The 18,315-nt window shown below is 36.3% G+C and overlaps 1 protein-coding gene across 2 annotated transcripts in view; it reads left to right on the top strand.

Moving 5' to 3' along the window:
* Positions 1 to 18,315, top strand: part of LOC150106800 (programmed cell death protein 4-like) — a 244,041-nt gene that overhangs the window by 24,865 nt on the left and 200,861 nt on the right. For both annotated transcript variants that reach the window (XM_090392713.1, XM_090392712.1), the window contains exon 2: positions 3,841 to 3,950. In XM_090392713.1, the coding sequence (XP_090248839.1) occupies positions 3,841 to 3,950 (110 nt within the window). The remainder of the gene's footprint in view (positions 1 to 3,840; positions 3,951 to 18,315) is intronic.

The following is an 18,315-nucleotide window of genomic DNA, read 5'->3' as shown; positions in this document are numbered from 1 at the left end:
ATGAATATTAATAAATAATATTATTAAAAATTATGTAACCATCAAAAATAGTTTTTAATATTATTATTTATTAATATTAATTTCTAGCATGCAGCAACAATTTTTAATAATATTATTAAAAACTATTAATTTCTAGCATGTGCAGGTTTTAATTGGTAAACTATCAACTGCTGTATTCTCGTTTCTTTGATTTGCTTGTTTCTATGCACTGATGATATACTGTTATTTTTAGTATGAAATATCTGTACTTTCATTTCATTAAAGTTAATTACTATGGTTATCGTGTAATTTATTGTTTATAGTCATGCCACATGTGCCTTTTAAAGATTAGGTTATGCTTCAGTAACTCACTTTTTTTTTTAATAAAGTGACAGCTGAGTTAGATAAAGATAAGGCTACATGGTGATACTGTTAGACTTTACAAAGGCATTTGACAGAAGTTTTTTTCTTAAAAGAAATGTATTTAATTTTTATTATTTATTATTTCTTTTTTGTTATTTTTTATATTATATGGAAAAAAAATCACACATGGTGTGTGTTCACAAATTTTGCTTCCTGCGTATATGCTTATTCATATAAGTTTCATTTCAAAGCAGAAATCTAAGAATTGCAGTTTTTCACCTAATGTTGACTTTTTGTGTAGCAGTATTGAAAGACATTCATCACATTAAATTGTTATTAAGCTTCTTTTATGTTTTTATTTGCAATATTTGCTGTGTATAAATATTGCAAATAAATATAAATATAATAAATATTATAATAATATGTCTATATTATGATTTTTTTTTCGAGGGGGGGGGGACAAAATATTTTAATTTTTCCAAAGTGGGCCCTGACATCCAGAAGTTTGGGAAGCACTGCTGTAGAAGGACTAGTGGCATGCCACATGGTTTATACTTGGGTTACTATTATTTAATTTGTTCATAAATGATGTAGGAAATGATCCAAGGAGAAATATTCAGTTGTTTACAGATGATGCAAAATTAGCAGGAGTGATAATCAATAAAGATAATGTTGATATTTTACAGGATGATTTAAATAGACTGGCGGTATGGACAAAGAAGAATTTATGTCAGTTTAATGTGGAAAAGTGTAAGGTTATGCATTTTGCAGTGAAAAGATTACCAGTTGTGCACCATATTGATGGAAATGTACTCTAGGAAATTGACGAAGCCGGATATTTGGGAGTGTTGACGGATAGGGAGTTGACATATTGCAAAAAGTGGCTAAAACAGCTCACAGAATTACCTGGGTTATTGAAGAACACCTTAACATCCATGCAGAGATAAGCAGGTTATTATTCCTCTTTATCAGACTTTTATAATGCCTCATCTGGATTACTGCACACAGATCTCGTTGCCTGGGTTTCTTGGAGATGAGGTGGAGTGGATTCACATGCGAGTGACCAAGATGTTGGCAGGTTTGTGTGATGCTCCATATGAGGAGAGATTGAATATTTGTGGGTTACAGAAGCTGGTTGATCTACAGATTGGGGGGGGGGATGCCAGAGACATAAGTTGCTTGGGAGGGGGTTATAGGATTGATGTGAAGGAAATATTTCCACATGAATAATGTGATGAAAACTAGAGGTCATCCATGGAAACTGAGTAAGTGTGTGATTAGTAATGGAGTGAGGACTAGATTTTTTTGCTTGGAGAGAGTAGTGAATGGATTACCAGTCAGTTGTGTATTCTTTGTCAGTGAATGATTTCACGGCAAAATATGGCAGGTATTATACAGGTGCTGATAATTAATGTTTTTGAAATGGACCTTTCACAAACAATCTGCAGTCTCCATGGAGGTGCCCATATGTAATAATAACATATTGGATAGAAATCCTATGGGAGTTATTTCTTGTGGAATTTATAGAAAAATGGATAATATTTTATTGATGATTTTTGAGTTGTAGCCACTAAGAGCAGAGGTTTGCCTGATAGTAGAAAGTGCTTGCTGAAGAGATGCTTGTAAAGAACCTGTAAATGTGAGAACTTGTAAATGTTGGTTCTTAACAGTAGTGATTTTATAATACTGTATTTTTGTGAAGGATGATATGCAATTTGATGAATATGGCAAGCAGAAAAAGTAGGTTTATATTATATGGATGTGGTGAGAGAGTCATATGCTTCTTATTTAACGAGAACATCTAGAAAGGTTAAAGTTCTTTTTCTAGATTGAATGTGATTCTAGGATGTAATCATTAATATATGCAGAAAGACATAGCAAGAACTATGTGCTTCCAGATGACAAAAATATCATCCACATAACGGATCCAAAGAGACGGTTTGGGATTTAAGGCATTTTCTTTTCTGAATGCTCCAGATAAAAGTTGGCTAAATTTGGTGAGTCGTGAGCCCATGGTAGTTCCTTCAATTTGTTTATATAATGGGCCATTCCAGCCAAATTTCCCGTATCATAACAAACTTAAAAAGGTTGATACTATCAGCTGGAAATTAGAAGGCAGATATTCACCGGTGTCATTCAAAAGAATGTTGTATAGAGTAAGTTGATGTGAAAACCACTATTAAATTTCAGTCTTTAATTTTTGAGGTAAGTTTGGTTGTAATTTTGACAAATGGATAGGAATTGCTTATAAGAGTAGTGAGGAGGTTGGATTGGAAATGACCTTATGATATTTTGTATGTAGGGAACTCTCTATGAAGTCAACAACCATAAGGGGACATTCACATTTATGTGAATGTCCCCTTATGGTTGTCTATACCCCTTATGGTCCCCTTATTGGTAGTCTATTTCCTAAGTAGCCTGGCATAATAATTTCTGAGTTTTTGAAAAGCTGTTTGATTCTGATGGGATGTGTGCTCTTCAAGTGAAAAAGATGAAAGTTCCATTCTCATTATAATGACAGGAAGTTTTTTATGGGCATTGTCAGTTGAAGGTGAGTTATCTCATGTGGAGAAAGCAGTTTTCCCTCTCAGAAACTTGGGCTTTTCACCCCACAAAATCAGCCATGACATACTCAGTTAACACACCAAAATGCTATGTAATAAGGCAGATAGTGGATTGCACAGTGTTACAGTGGATCATGTATTGTTGTTTCCTCTTACAGTGAGTCTTCATGTAGAAAGTTTTTTCACTTGGTAACCATCTAGCTCTAATCCAGAGTATTTTAATAATAAGGTGTATATTTGCCATATACAAGTGGTGTATATTTCCCATATGCACCACTTGTATATGGGAAATATATGATTTCTGCATTACTTCAACCTAGGTATCTCTGCTGGGTTTGGCTTCCTCTGATGAGACTTCAAGGTGTCAAAACCAGTCTGGGTAGTGGCCTTTCTCATAATGCAGAGCATTATATGCATTATGTGTATAATGTGTGCTTTGTGTTATGGGATACTAAGGTGGTTCATGTGAAGTTCATTTAGCCTCTACATACAAATTAGCCTAGTTGGGAAGAAACTTCATGTGCAAACTTTGTTTGCTGCACTAACATGCTACTGTTTTTTCTATGTTGGTTTCACCCAAGAAAAGTTATTAATCTGGACTATATTAGTACTCTGATTGGTCAAATATGATATCTGGATTTAAAGTTTTTGGATTATCTGATATTTTTCAAGCCCTCAGGCATCCAATAAGCAAGATTGGTTTCAAACTTGCACAGTTTGAAACCAATGTTTCAAATGTTTGAAACCAGTGAAACTTCATTCAGTGTGAGGCTGAATGAGGAATTTAGAAACATTCACAGTGAGATTGATTCAGATCTGTTAGAGAACAGAAATGTTATTTATTTGCCAACCAGGCTGGCAATTAAGACTTTTGATATCATATTCTCTATTGATTTCTTGTTATATAAAATTTAATTTCATTGTTCTTTTGCAGGAGGTGCTGGTGGCAAAGGAACTTGGGGAAAACCTGGTATTGAACTCTTAGCAGAGGATGAAGATATGAATGGAGATGTTCGTGATCCCAACTATGACTCTGATAGTCCAGTAAGATTCAGTTAATTTCGAAGTTACTTGTCCCATTATTTTTACAGCGATTTGAATTATGGTTGTTTTAAAAATGGTCATAATTCAAACTGCCATATTGATTTAAAAAAAAAGCAAACTAATAAAAAAAGGATTTTTTTTTTTTCAAGTTAGTGATTCTGAACTACAGTAGATTGTTCTGAAGTAATAGTAATTATCCTTACATAAGCATTTTTATAATGCCTGTACTGAGTTATTTTATTTAGTAGTAAAATAACACAGCTGTGTCAAGTTTACTTCTAACATTTCTGTTTGAAGTACATATTATAATCATAAAATAGCAAAAGGCATTTCCAAGATTATGATATCACTACATACAAACTGATGTTATTGTGTAATAACCTTGGTGCATATCCTGTTCACATTATATAGTTTTGTATCATAACATCCCCCCCCCCTGCTCCTGCCAGTGTGCAGTTGTAAGATAGCTGCATGAAAAAACTCATGAGCATACCAGCTCTGCCATTTAGATCACCAACTTGATTGCAACTACAGGATTTGATACATTTTACATTAACAAAAATGTTTATTGATTCATCTAAACATATATACAAAGACAAGGCAAAGAGGACAGAAAACATACAAAACACATGTACAATGAAAAATAATGCAAAGATTGGAAATGTTCATCACAGCCTAAAGATACTTAGAGTAGATTTTCATATATCGTGTCACCCTCTTGATTATCTCAGATTATCTAACTTTAATTCTGCCCATGGTAGTAATGCATTATAGGTTTCCAACTTTTCTTGGATATGGCATGTATGTCCAATATAAAGAGAAAAACTTTTACTGCATGTTATCCCTGAAATATTGCACCATAACTTTCAAAATTGAGTTGCAGTTGGTTGTATGCCAAAACTCTAACTTTCATTCACAATGTTTGTTACTACTGTTTATTAATTGTTTTCTATAAATATTTGCTCATAAAATATCAGTATCCTCTGTGGACTCTGTGTGCATTCACCATCCACAAGACATGACAGCCAATCAGTATTATTGTCAACATCATCACCAGGGAATCAAAGACTTATCAAGGAATGGCATACATCACCCACACCAGCAGTCATACCATCTCTTAACCACATTCACCTAGATACACTCACCACTTCAACAGGCAAATTTTGCCACTCACTGCATTGTGAGGAAAAAAATCAATCTTGCTTTTATTTTTTTATTCATTTATTTTATTTTATTTTAACTTGTAGTTATTGTTGATAAAAAAATAGTTGTTCGATTCAATCTTTTTTGCAATGCGCTGATTCAAAAATAAACTCGGACCTGATAGCGGAACCCCAATGATTAGTAGTGATTTATGAGTAAATTTTGCCATGACTGCAAACCTTGGCTGAAATAGGATAAGCGATTAATTGATCTACTAGGATATAAAATCTTTCTTTTGCCTATAGGGGATTTTCAGAGGTGCAGTCTTCAATCAAATAAATATCTGGAGATCCCAGGCAAGAAAAATTATAATTATGGTAGAACAATAAAGAAGGGAAATGAGAGAAAACGAATATTAAGTTGAAGAAACATTTAAGATACAAGATTATATATAGTAACAAACAAACCTCACAGTATTACAACTGAAACAAAAAAGACAAAAACTGGTGAGATCTTTCTGAGCAATAAATACAAAATGTTATATTCAGGCAATGACAATCAAGGAAAAGGAGCAGCCATTGTATTCAACACTATATACGAGGCTAATCTTCTAGAATGGCAGGCAGTCTCAAGTAGAGTGATGCGGACAAATATCAGAATAGGGAACTGAACAATGAGACTTATTTGTGCCTATGGTCCCACAGAAGATTCTAATAAGGTAGAAGTGGAGAAATTTTTTAATGCTTTAGAGAAAGCATCTGACAAAATGAAAAAGGAAAATTTGGTCCTTGTTGGGGATCTAAATAGCAGATTAGGAAATGATTGTGAGACATACAAAAATATTTTGGGAAAATTTGGAGAAAAGAGCAAAGCTAATAATAATGGCAAATATTTGTTGGATTTCTGCTCAGGACATGGACTGGTTATTACTAACACCATGTTCCAACATGAAAATGTGCACAAATTCACATAGAGAGAAGAGGCAAGGAATAAGAAAAGTCCCATTCACTATGTTATTATTGATAGTGATGTTTTCTCCCTGGTACAGGATGCCAGAGTCTGCAGAGGATTTGAAATTGGAAGTGATCACTATTTACTCTTGAGCAGGATAAAATTGAATTTCATATTGAAAAGAATAACATGTAAGAAAGTTTTAAGGCGAATAAAATTTGAGCAGCTCTCAGATGTGAACTGTAGACTAACATATAGAAAGATTATTGAAGAAAAAATGAAAGAGTTTGAGAACAGGAACCAAACCTTGGAGATTCAGTGGCAAGCCTTGAAGAAAACCCTGATTGATTCAGCCAGAGAGGCATGTGGTGAAGTTGTCTGCATGGATAGAAAAATCAGGACTCTATGATGTACACAGGAAGTTATAGAGGCAGTGAAGGAAAAGAAGAAATCATCAAAAGTTCCTGGCAAATAAGTCAACTTTTGCTCTTAGAGAATACAGAGACAAATGTAAGAAAGCGAAACACTGTGTAAAACTAGCTAAACAAAAGTCATGGGAGGAGTTTGGCAAGAACATAGAACATAAATATCAAGAAGATGGTAAGATATTCTGTAGTTGTTGAAGAAGCTTAGAAATGGAGGAAAGAGTGCTGTAAAAGGATTTAGAGTTGATAAAGGTGACATGAAAACAGGAGAAAAAGATATCCTTGAAGTATGGAGTAATTACTTTGAAAAACTGCTAAATGAAACAAGCAGTGATGACAGTACAATGGTAAAAAACACTCAACAGGCATGCAGTCAGGAATATATATCCATACTTGAAGTAGAAAAAGCCATCAAAGGCTTGAAATGTGGAAAGGCAGCAGGAGTAGATGATATTCGACCAGAAATGCTGAAGTATGGTGGTATAAGAGTCTTACAGTGGCTGCACTGCATAGTTCAGAAAGCCTGGACAGAGGGACGAATTCCCGATGATTGGAGTAGAGCTCTCATAGTACCCATATATAAAAAGGGAAATAAAACTGAATGTGAGAATTACAGAGGTATTTCCCTACTGAGTGTTCCTGGCAAGATCTATGCAAGTATACTTGAGAAACGGTTGAGAAGAATTGTGGAAGAAAAGCTTGGTGAAGAACAAGCTGGATTCCGGCCAAAAAGATAAGATCTTCACTTTACGACAAATAGTCGAGAAAGCATGGGAATATAACAAAGATCTGTATTTAAGTTTTGTCGATCTGGAAAAGGCATATGACAAGGTGCCAAGAGAGAAGCTATTCAATACACTACAGTTATATGGTGTCAATTGGGCATTATATCAAGCAATACTTAGTTTGTATTTGAGTTGTAAGTCAGCAGTTAGAATTGAAGGAAGTACAGGAAGATGGTTTAATGTTAAATCTGGTGTGAGACACGGATGTACATTATCCCCTCTGTTATTCATTATCTATATGGATCATATTATGAAGGAAAGTGGTATTAAACATGATATCAGAATTGGAGATGTTAATGTCAGCTCTTTTCTTTATGCGGACGATATTATACTTCTGAATAAATCTGCTACAAGTTTGCAATATTCCCTGATTAAAATTGAATAACTGTTGTAATAGATATGGTATGAAGGTCAGCATTAAAAAGACAAAGACAATGAAAATGGGTAGAATTGTTGAAAATGTCAACTGTGTTGTGAACGGGGAACCTGTGGAACAAGTAAAACATTTCAGCTACTTTGGCTCGATTTTTAGTGAAGATGGTAAATTAAATATGGAAATAGACAACAGAATCAACAAAGCTGGTATGGTAGGAAGTCAATTGAATAAATTCACATGGAATGAGAGAGAAATTAGTCAGAACACTAAATTAGCTATAGAAGACAGTGTTCAAACCAGTTTTAACTTATGCATCTGAGAGCTGGGTCAGAAGTAAAACACTTGACCAAAGACTGGAGACTGCAGATGTGAGAGTCCTGAGAAAGATTAAAGGCGTGAACAGATGGCATCAATGGCAGTATCATATTAAAAACAAGGATATTAGGAAAGAACTTGAAATTTTCGGCATCCAGGAAAGTGTTAGCAGAGCTAATCTCAGGTGGTATGGTCACTTGAACAGAATGGGCGAGGAAAGATTAGCAAAACAAGTGTTCTCTGCCAGGTTGGCAGGAAAATGACCCAGAGGAAGACCAAGATATAGGTGGATTGATACAGTACAATGTGCCTTAGACCAGCGCTTCCCAAACTGTGTGCCGCGGCCCCCTTGGGGGCCGTAGGTTTTGTTGAGTGGGGCCATGAAATAATGAAAACAAATTTAAAATGTTTTAAGACTAAGTATATTTTTTTTTATTTTAAAAGAAACGTATTTAACTTTTATTATTTCTTTTTTGTTATTTTTTATATTTTAATGGAAAAATTCACACATTGGTGTTGGTTCACAAACTTTGCTTCCTGCGTATTTCGGTGCTTAATGAATATTAGTAAATATTGCTTATTCATATGTTTCATTTCAAAGCAGTGGTTAATTGTATTTACTTCAAATGTTCTCCAGGGAAGTTCCAAATCTTTCTGTCCCTTTCATAATGCGTTCATAATCAGGGACTGTTGATATTGACTTTATATACATATCAAAACTCGTTTTATGTTATCACTGTCATCCGAGCTAGTTTTCTGTTACCAATAAATGTTTCGCATATACTTCACACATGAAAAAAAGCTTAAATAAGTTCATGTGGGGATATAGTAACTCGCTTGCAGTGGTAAACAACATGCCCTCCCTAAGAGCCACTATACTGCAGAGGCAATAAAAATAAGTACTTTTATTATGCCAGTGAATAAGGTATGAGGAGTCTGTGTAATATATTTCTCAAGAAATAGTGCAATTAGAGACAACTGGGATAAAAACACACTAATTAATGAATCATATGTCCTCTCATACAGAAACTATGCTGTATAGACTGAAACAAAACCATATGTTGCATGGGCAAACATAGTATCTAACTGAAAACTATTGTTATTAATTAGATGTATGTGAGTTCGATTTCCCAAGGCAGCAATAAAATTCAACCGAATATGTTAAAATTCGTAAAAGTGTTAAAACCAAGTAATATATATATATATATATATATTAAATGTTATGGAAATCGCCTCAAGATAACCAACATAATATTGTCAGAAATCAAATTGATTATATACTGATAAATAAAAGATTCCACAGTAGTATAAAGAGTGCAAAGACTTATCCTGGAGCAGATATCTCATCAGACCACAATCCCATAGTTGCAGAAGTACGTCTTAGATTAAAATCAGCTAAAAAATCACAAAAGAAGAAAAAGAAAATTGATGTAGAAAAACTGAAAGACCCGAACATAAATAAAAGTGCCAAGACGCAGCTTAACCTGTGATTACAACAGATTAACATAGAAGAAAATAAAAGTGTGGAATCTCTTTGGAATAGCTTAAAGAATGCCATCGTAACAACAAGTATTGAAGAAGTAGGTTATGTGAATAATATAAAACAACAGGAATGGATGACAGATGAGATTCTTTCTCTTATTGATACAAGAAGAATGTATAAAAACAAAGACCTAGCCAGGTATACAGAAACACATAACATCATCAAGAAAAAAATAAAAGAAGCCAAGGAAAATTGGATGAAAAATTTATGTACTGAAATTGAACTGCTTCAGAAACAACATAATTTCAATCTGTATAAGAAAATCAACGAAATTTCCGGAAAACTGAGGAAAAAGCAAATAGTGTCTCTAAGAGACGAAAATGGAAAAATAGTTCTAGAAGAAGAGAATTAAGCACAGATTTGGATAAAATATGTAACAGAACTTTTCAATGATACTAGACAGAAGCCTATAAATATAAAAGATAACATTCAAGGACCAGCAATCATGAAATGCGAAATAGAGAATGCTATACAATCAAGTAAAACAGGAAAAGCCAGTGGACCAGATGGTGTGCAAACAGAATTTTTAAAATTAATCGAACCAGATAACATCAAACTTCTTGAAAAACTATTTAATAAAATATATGAAAGTGATGAATTTCCATCAGATTGGCTCAAATCTACATTTATCACTATCCCAAAGAAACCCAAACCGAATTCCTGTGGTGACTTCAGACTTATTAGTCTAATGAGCCAAACATTAAAAATATTTTTGAAAGTAATTCAGAATCGCATTTATAGAAAAAGTGAAGAAACTCTAAGTGAAACACAATTCGGCTTTCGGAATGGTTTTGGTACTAGAGAGGCCCTTTTCTGTACCCAAATATTGATACAAAAATGCATAGAAAAACAGAAATCTGTCTTTATGTGTTTCATAGATTTTGAAAAAGCATTCGACAAAGTCAGACACACCAACTTAATAGAAATCCTTCAACAAATAAGGCTAGACGAACAAGACATAAGACTAATAACAAATCTGTATTGGAATCAGTCAGCTACTGTTCAATTAGACAACATTACCACCAGTGATATTAACATCAAAAGAGGAGTGAGACAAGGATGTGTGCTCTCACCACTCCTGTTCAACATATATGCAGAGGTAATCTTTAAAAAAGCATTGGAAGAATGTCCAGAGGGAATCACAATAAATGGAAAGATTGTTAACAACCTACGATATGCAGATGACACCGTGCTAATTGCAGATAACATTATGGATCTCCAAAAACTCGTTGACAGAGTATACATAGAAAGCCAAAGAATGGGAATAAATATAAACATCAACAAGACAAAATACATGATCATCAGCAAACATCCAGCATCATCAATGAAACTGACACTCAATGGGAAAAATATTGATCAAGTGTCAAGATATAAATATCTTGGTTGCTGGCTTAATGAACGGTGGGATCCAGAAATAGATATAAAGACAAGGATTGAAGTTGCACGGCAGTCCTTCATGAAAATGAGAACACTATTCTGCAATAAAGACCTAAACATGGAAGTCAGATGCCGAATGCTGAAATGCTACGTGTGGTCTATTCTGCTCTATGGAGTTGAAACATGGACATTGAAGGCGACAACCATCAAGAAAATCGAAGCCTTTGAGATGTGGCTATACAGAAGAATGCTAAAGATATCATGGACAGAAAAAATTACCAATGAAGATGTCTTAAAATCCATTGGCAAAGCTAAACATCTTGTACAAATAATCAAGAAACGAAAAACATCATATCTTGGACACATCATGAGAAACAGCAAATACCAACTTCCACAAACTATTTTGGTAGGAAGAATTGATGGCAAAGGAACTAGAGGAAGAAAAAGAATATCATGGTTTGACAACATCAAGACGTGGCCAGGAAAGAGCAGTGCACAACTGCTCAGATTAGCACAAGAGCACAGTTTGTTCGCCAAGATGGTCGCTGACCTTCGATAGAAGATAGCACAATAATAAGAAGAAATGTTATGGCAGTTTCACATATGGAATTCGGTTGAAGAGAGTTAGCATTTCAACTCAATTGTCAGCTATGCTTTTATCTTTCGGTTGCGTGATCTTTTGTTAATACCGCACCAATCATATGCACGCTTTAATAAACAGACTGCCTTTGCTGTCTGTTTTGCATTAGGCTTAATTACCGTAAAAGGAGAAAAGTCGCAAAAGTGAAAAATGTTCCTGGTCTGGGGATTCCTGTATTCAGGTAATATTCACTAATTTCATGTAATCAGTCTGTGGTGTGCCAGTATTGGTAAGTGGTGATATTATTTGATCTATTCTACGTTAAAAAGTTTAACCCTGAGATGGATAAGTGGTTGATAAAAAGTAAAAAAAAAAATCCCGTGAACAATCAGAAGAAGCAGAAACAGACTAAAAAAAAAAAGGACAGTATTTCATATTTTACCAGAACAGACCGTATCGTCTTCAGAACCAAACGGTAAGAGGCAAAAAATGTAATATATGCATTTGATTTTTGCGATATTCGCTGTGTATGTTTTGTATTGAATATAAATACAATAGATATAATAATAATATATCTCTATTACGATTTTTTTCGAGGGGGGGCCGTGAAATATTTTAATTTTTGCAAAGGGGGCCCTGACATCCAGAAGTTTGGGAAGCACTGCCTTAGATGATAGAATTATATTATCTGATAATGATAATATTGGAGTCTTGACAAGTAATAGACTGATTTGGAGGAAAATTGTAGATAGGAAGTTAGTAATTATGTAAATTTTTCATGTAGTACTATCATATCCTGTACACTCCTTGAGAGTACATGTCAGGAATTTGATGATGATACTTTTTCAAATCGATCCATTGTTTGTATTCTACTTTGTAATTAACTATTGTTGCCACTGATGATGTCCTGTAATATTCAGGCTGAAATATATGGCCATAAATAAATAGTATTACTTAATCCTTGTGTTTTTTCATGTTAATTTTAAAAAATTTCTCATGCACAAGTATCTCTTAAACAGTAGTCATGAAGAGATTCTTTTTCTTCTAGTTTTACAACTCTTTATGAGTTTTTGCTTGCAAAGTCATGAAGAGATTAACAGTCTATTATGCAACATGCTCACATGGCCTATAGATCTAAAGGAAAAGTTGAAATCTATGCACCTCTTAACTTCAGAACTATATGGAGCACTCAAGATACAGAAGACTGGCATTCTTCTTATTCTTCAGCTGATCGTAGATGGCATTAGTTCACCTACCTATCTGTTATCAAAACATCTTGTTAATCTTCTAAATAACCACATCAAACATATGGATGCCTTCATCAAAAACTTCTAACACTTTGTACAAAAACTCGGGGAAATTTTCATCATGCCATTGGATAGTGTTTGTCTCACCTTCACGTGCTAACTTATTCGTGGAAAACTTGGAAAAACATTTCCTCACATCTACAAACAAAAAAACCTTCAAAATGGTGGAAATATGTAAATGATGTCTTTGTCATCTGGAAATACAGTGTTGTTAATCTGCAATTTTCTTTTGTCTATCAACTCCTTCCACCATAAAATAAATTTTGCTTTGGAACTTTAAAATTAAGGAAATCTACTTTTCCCAGATGTTTTAATTTCAAACAAAAGGTGGAAGGAAACTTCGCTCTTACCATATACTGCAAGTCCATTCATACGGGTCACCTATGTTCACTTCTTTGCACCATATATATCACAAAATCATCAAAAACTTATTATTATTATTCAGGGGCCTCCATGGAGTTAAAAGACTCATCGTGGGAGGTCCTTCTGAAGAAACACAAAGTCTATCAAGACTCATCGAAGGGAGGTCTTCCCCCCCCCCCCTAAGAAACACAAATTCTATCATACCACTCCTTGAACTCCTTGACCGTTCTTGCTTTCACCACTCCATCAGGCAATGCATTCCACAGTTTAACCACCCTCCATGCAAAGAAACCACTCCTCACCCTCTTGCTCACAGTTTCCTTTCGTAACTTCCAGGGATGGCCTCTTGTCATCACTCCTTTCCGCTGTTCAACCAAGCGAAAGAATGCCCCAGTGTCAATCCTGTTACCACCTCTCAACAGTTTAAAAGTCTCAATCATATCACCTCTCCTTCTTCTATCCACCAAACTCTGCAGTCCACATTCCCTCAGCCAATCCTCATAACCAAAATTGTACAGTCCTGAAACCATCTTTGTCATCAGTCTTTGTACCCTTTCCACAGTTAATTTATCCCCTTCAAATCCTGGGGACCAAATCTGAGAACAATAATTCAAGTGTGGTCTGATCAGGGTCTTATTATACAATGGAATGATAACTGTTTTATCTCTGCAGGTCAGCGTCCTTCTCATTATTGCAGCAATCCTCTGTGTTACCTTCACCACCTTTGCAATATGTCCCCTAAATTTCAGGTTTCTATCAATCATCACCCCCAGATCTCTTGTCTCCTCTACTTCCTCCAGTCTAGCTCCTCCCATAGAGCATGCAGCATCCCATCGATGTTTCCCAAACCTCAAGACCTTACATTTTGCTGCATTAAGCCGACACCCCCATTCGTTTGCCCATCTGTCTAGTTTATTCAAATTCTCTTTCAGGGCTGTCACATCTGTGCTTTTACTGATAACCTTTCCCAGCTTCACATCATCCACAAACAACTGAATATCCCCTTGCAATCCACTGACAATGTCATTGATATAAAGGTTAAACAATATAGGTCCTAGTACTGAGCCCTGTGACCCCACTTGTAACCCTCTGCTTCCTTGAAACTGCCCCACCATACACAATGCTCTGATACCTATCAGACAGCCAATCCTAAATCTAGTTGACCAATCTGACATCCAGACCCATGTGCTGCAACTTAAATATCAGCTTATCATGTGGAACCCTGTCAAATGCCTTCGCTAAGTCTAAAAAAAATGGCAGTATATGCCTTTCCCTCATCAACTGCTCTTGTAACTTTATCATAAAAAAAGGCTAGCATATTGCTAAAACAAGAGTACCCCTTTACAAATCCATGTTGACTCTCACAGATAACATTACCCTCATCTACCCAATGTTCTATACGGTCCTTCACTTCTTTCTCCAAGATCTTATCAACTACTGATGACACACAAACTGGCCTATAATTAGACACTTCCAGTCAGTACCACCCTTATGCAATGGCACTATCTTACTTGCCTTCCTTTCCATGGGCACCTTTCCTGCAGCTAGACTTTCATTGAAAAGCCAGGTCAAAGGCACTGTCAGTTCCCTAGCACATTCTCTCAAAACTCGTGGTGAAATACCATCCAGTCTCACAGCTTTACTGACATCCAGAGTATTCAGTATTTTAAACACACTCTCCTCCTGTACCTCTAAACCTCGAACCTGCCCAAGTCCTCTAGCATTAAAACTGACTCCTCCAGGATGAAATACTCCAATAAAGTGTTCATTGAACAATTCCACTATGCCCTGTGCATCAGTCACTCTATTCCCATTTTTATCCCACAATATCATTCTTTCACAGTCATTTCTCCTCCTACTGGCCACATATCTAAAAAAATTCCCTAGGATTTTCTTTGGATAGGGTCAATCTCCTCTCGTATTCCAGTTTCGTCTTCCTTGCCATACTAGTAACTCTTCTGGCCTGTGTCTTATACTCTTCATGCATCTTCTCTTCACCTGTCTTCTTATATCTCTTCCATAGCCTCTTTTTCGCATGCAATTCCTGTTTAATATTGTTTGTCATCCACTTTACTCCAAATTGTGTCCTCTTGTTCACTCGTTGTATACAACTTACCATTGCTGCTAACAAATATTCTTTCATAATTTTCCACGCACTAATGATATCCTGGCCTTCCAATTCCTCCCTCTATGAAACTTCCCCAAGTTGACGTCTTAGACTATTATAATCACCTGCCTTATAATTCCACATACATTCCCATCTCTTTGATACTCCTACATGTCTATTCATTTTCCAAGTCAAAAATCATATGGTCACTCTCTCCAACTGGTGAGAGAGATGTCATCTCAGTTATTATCAACTCTTCTGATGCTATAACCAAATCCAAAACTATTGAACCTCTTGTTCCCTCTATTACATGTTGCCTAAGACATTTGTCCCTCAAGAATTCTGGAAATTCCATTCCCTTATTGCTACATGCATCTTTCTCTCCCCAATTTATACTACTGTAGTTAAATCTCCCATAACAATCATTCTTCTTGCACTTGCCAAACTCAACTGTCTAAACATTTCCTGGTCCCTACCCTCTCTGCTCCTGGGTCTGTAGCAACACCCCACTAAATATCCTGTCTTGCCCACCTCTACCTGATACCATATGCTTTCAAAATCATTAGTGTCACTGCCTTCCAAAGTCTCCACACTTAGAGAACATAGGTCATCACTTATCATAAGCAGTACTCCACCACCATGATTTCCCTTCCTATCCTGCCAAAAAATGCTGTACCCAGCAACTTCTATTCCTGTTATTATATCCTCTTCTGTCAACCACGTCTCAGAGATCCCAATAATTTTTGGCCAGGCTGATGCTATCTGCGCCACCAATTCCTCTCCTTTATTCCGGATACTCCTGGCATTAGTATAAAGCATATAAATGCCATTGTTTCTATACCCAGCATTATCCCCTCTAGACTCCACTTGGCTCAGTGTTAGCTGATGTCGTCCCCCTTCTCCCAAGTACCCATTCCCACAAGAGGCCACCCCTGCTACCATTCTCCCTGGGACACACTGACTTGTTCAGAACAGTAATCTCTCCAGATGCCTACATCCTTCCTCATTCAAATGTAAGTGGTCTCTCACATACAATTCCTCTCTGTCCTCAAACGCACTCCAAGCATCCACATATTCCAGTCCTCTCTTGTCACACATTCTGGCTATTATGTCATTCAGTATTACTGCTCTTCTGCTCAGCTCGTCATTATCATACCTAGGCAACACACCCTATCTTTCCTTTCTGTGTCTTCTTTCGTACCACCTCAAGCAAGAATCTCATATCTCTTGCTGCTCTATTTACACCACCACTCAAGTCATTTGTTCCCACCATCACAATCATCTCGTCCATCCTTTCACCTCTCTTAACTGCCAAAGCCACACACTCTATCGTTCCTCCTGGCAAACACTCCTCATGCATCCTATCTTGAACACCACGGATCATTGAGTCCCCATACATTATACTTCTTACCATTCCCTCTCTCCTATTGTTTCCATTTTCTCCTCTTCTTTCATCCCATCTCTCCTACTGTTTCCATTCTCTCCTCTTCTAGCACTCCCATACCTCTCTCTCATTCCATCTCTCCTACTGTTTCCATTCTCTCCTCTTCTAGTATGCCCATACCTCTTTGTCATTCCGTCTCTCTTACTGTTACCATTCTCTCCTCTTCTAGTATGCCCATACCTCTTTCTCATTCCCTCTCTCTCCTACTGTTTCCATTCTCTCCATTTCCACATCCAATTCCATTCTCTCTTCTCCTATCATTCCCAAAACTCTCTCTCTCTTCCCTACTCTAATTTGCCTTGCATTTATCTCTTCCATTCTCCTAATCTCATCTTTCGTACTTCTCCCAAGACATTCCACCTTTTCTTTCAGCTCCTCTATCTCCCTCTGCAGGTCAGTCACTCTTAATCGAAATTCACTCTCTCAAACAAAACCATCTCCTAAACTTTCACAGTCACTCATGCCTTCTACACTATCAACTATTATTTTCTCATTCATATTTTTTTCTTCATTCTCTCCTATCACACTACTCATCTTCTGGTATTCATTTCCCGTTCCTAGAGCAACAAGGTCCGTTATTGAGATATCTACTGCATTTATTTCCTCCCACCTGCACTTTACGCAACTTGATTAGATCTTTTCGTACATCACATTTTAACTTCAGCCAAATATCGTGCATACATCACTTAACAATAACTGACCCATGCCAGCTTCCATGCTCCACGGGTTTTCTATTTTTAACTTATATTATGATGGTTTCCACATGTTTCTGTATTTTAGTAATGTTATAGTTCATGTTAGCCTTTTGTTGTAATTTTTGTTCATCCTAATCATAACCCAGAAGAAACCACAAATATATGTGGCGAAACTATTGGGGTGGCAAATAAGTTCGTTCGGTTTATGCGTTAGTACAAGTTTACACTGCTTTGCTTGTTGCTATTGTTGCACTACTGCACAGCGCTATTGCGCAGTTGAAAAGCAACATTTCACATACCTTTTCAGTGAATTTTCGTTCAGCCTACTTCAGTTGCGTGTGTGTAACATATTTTTAGAAATGGAAGGAAATAACGTACATTACTGGCATATTTTGCTTTTTTATTTCAAAAAGGCAAACGAGCTGCAGAGGCCCATAAAAAAAAATATGCAGCTTATATGCGGATGGTGCCTTAACAGAACGCGTATACCAAAAGTGGTTTGCCAAATTCCGTTCTGGAGATTTCGACGTCAGTGATGCACCAGTCGCCCGACCGAGGTTGATTCGAGTGTTGTGAAGGATATCGTTGACAAAAATCCATCACAAACTGTGCAAGAGATTGCTGCAGTACTGAACATATCCCATACAAGCATTGAAAACCATTTGCACAAGCTGGGATATGTTTCAAAACTCAATGTTTGGGTGCCGCATGAATTGACTGAGGCCACTATGACTGCTCGCATATCCATCTGTGATTCGCTGCAATGTCGCCAAGAAAACGACCCATTTTTGAAGATGATGATTACAGGAGATGAAAAATGGGTCTTGTGCGATAACGTGGTATGTAAAAGATCATGGGGACACAAGCACGAACTGCCGCAAACAACCTCGAAAGAAGGATTGCACCCAAAGAAGATCATGCTCTCTGTGTGGTGGGATTGTAAAGGTGTTATCC

The sequence above is a fragment of the Typopeltis vanoorti genome, chromosome 5, assembly GCF_054136105.1.
Source record: "Typopeltis vanoorti isolate ZY-2024b chromosome 5, IOZ_Tvanoo_1.0, whole genome shotgun sequence".
In the NCBI taxonomy this organism is placed as follows: Eukaryota; Metazoa; Arthropoda; class Arachnida; order Uropygi; family Thelyphonidae; genus Typopeltis; species Typopeltis vanoorti.
This window is presented reverse-complemented; position numbering and strand designations above follow the sequence as displayed.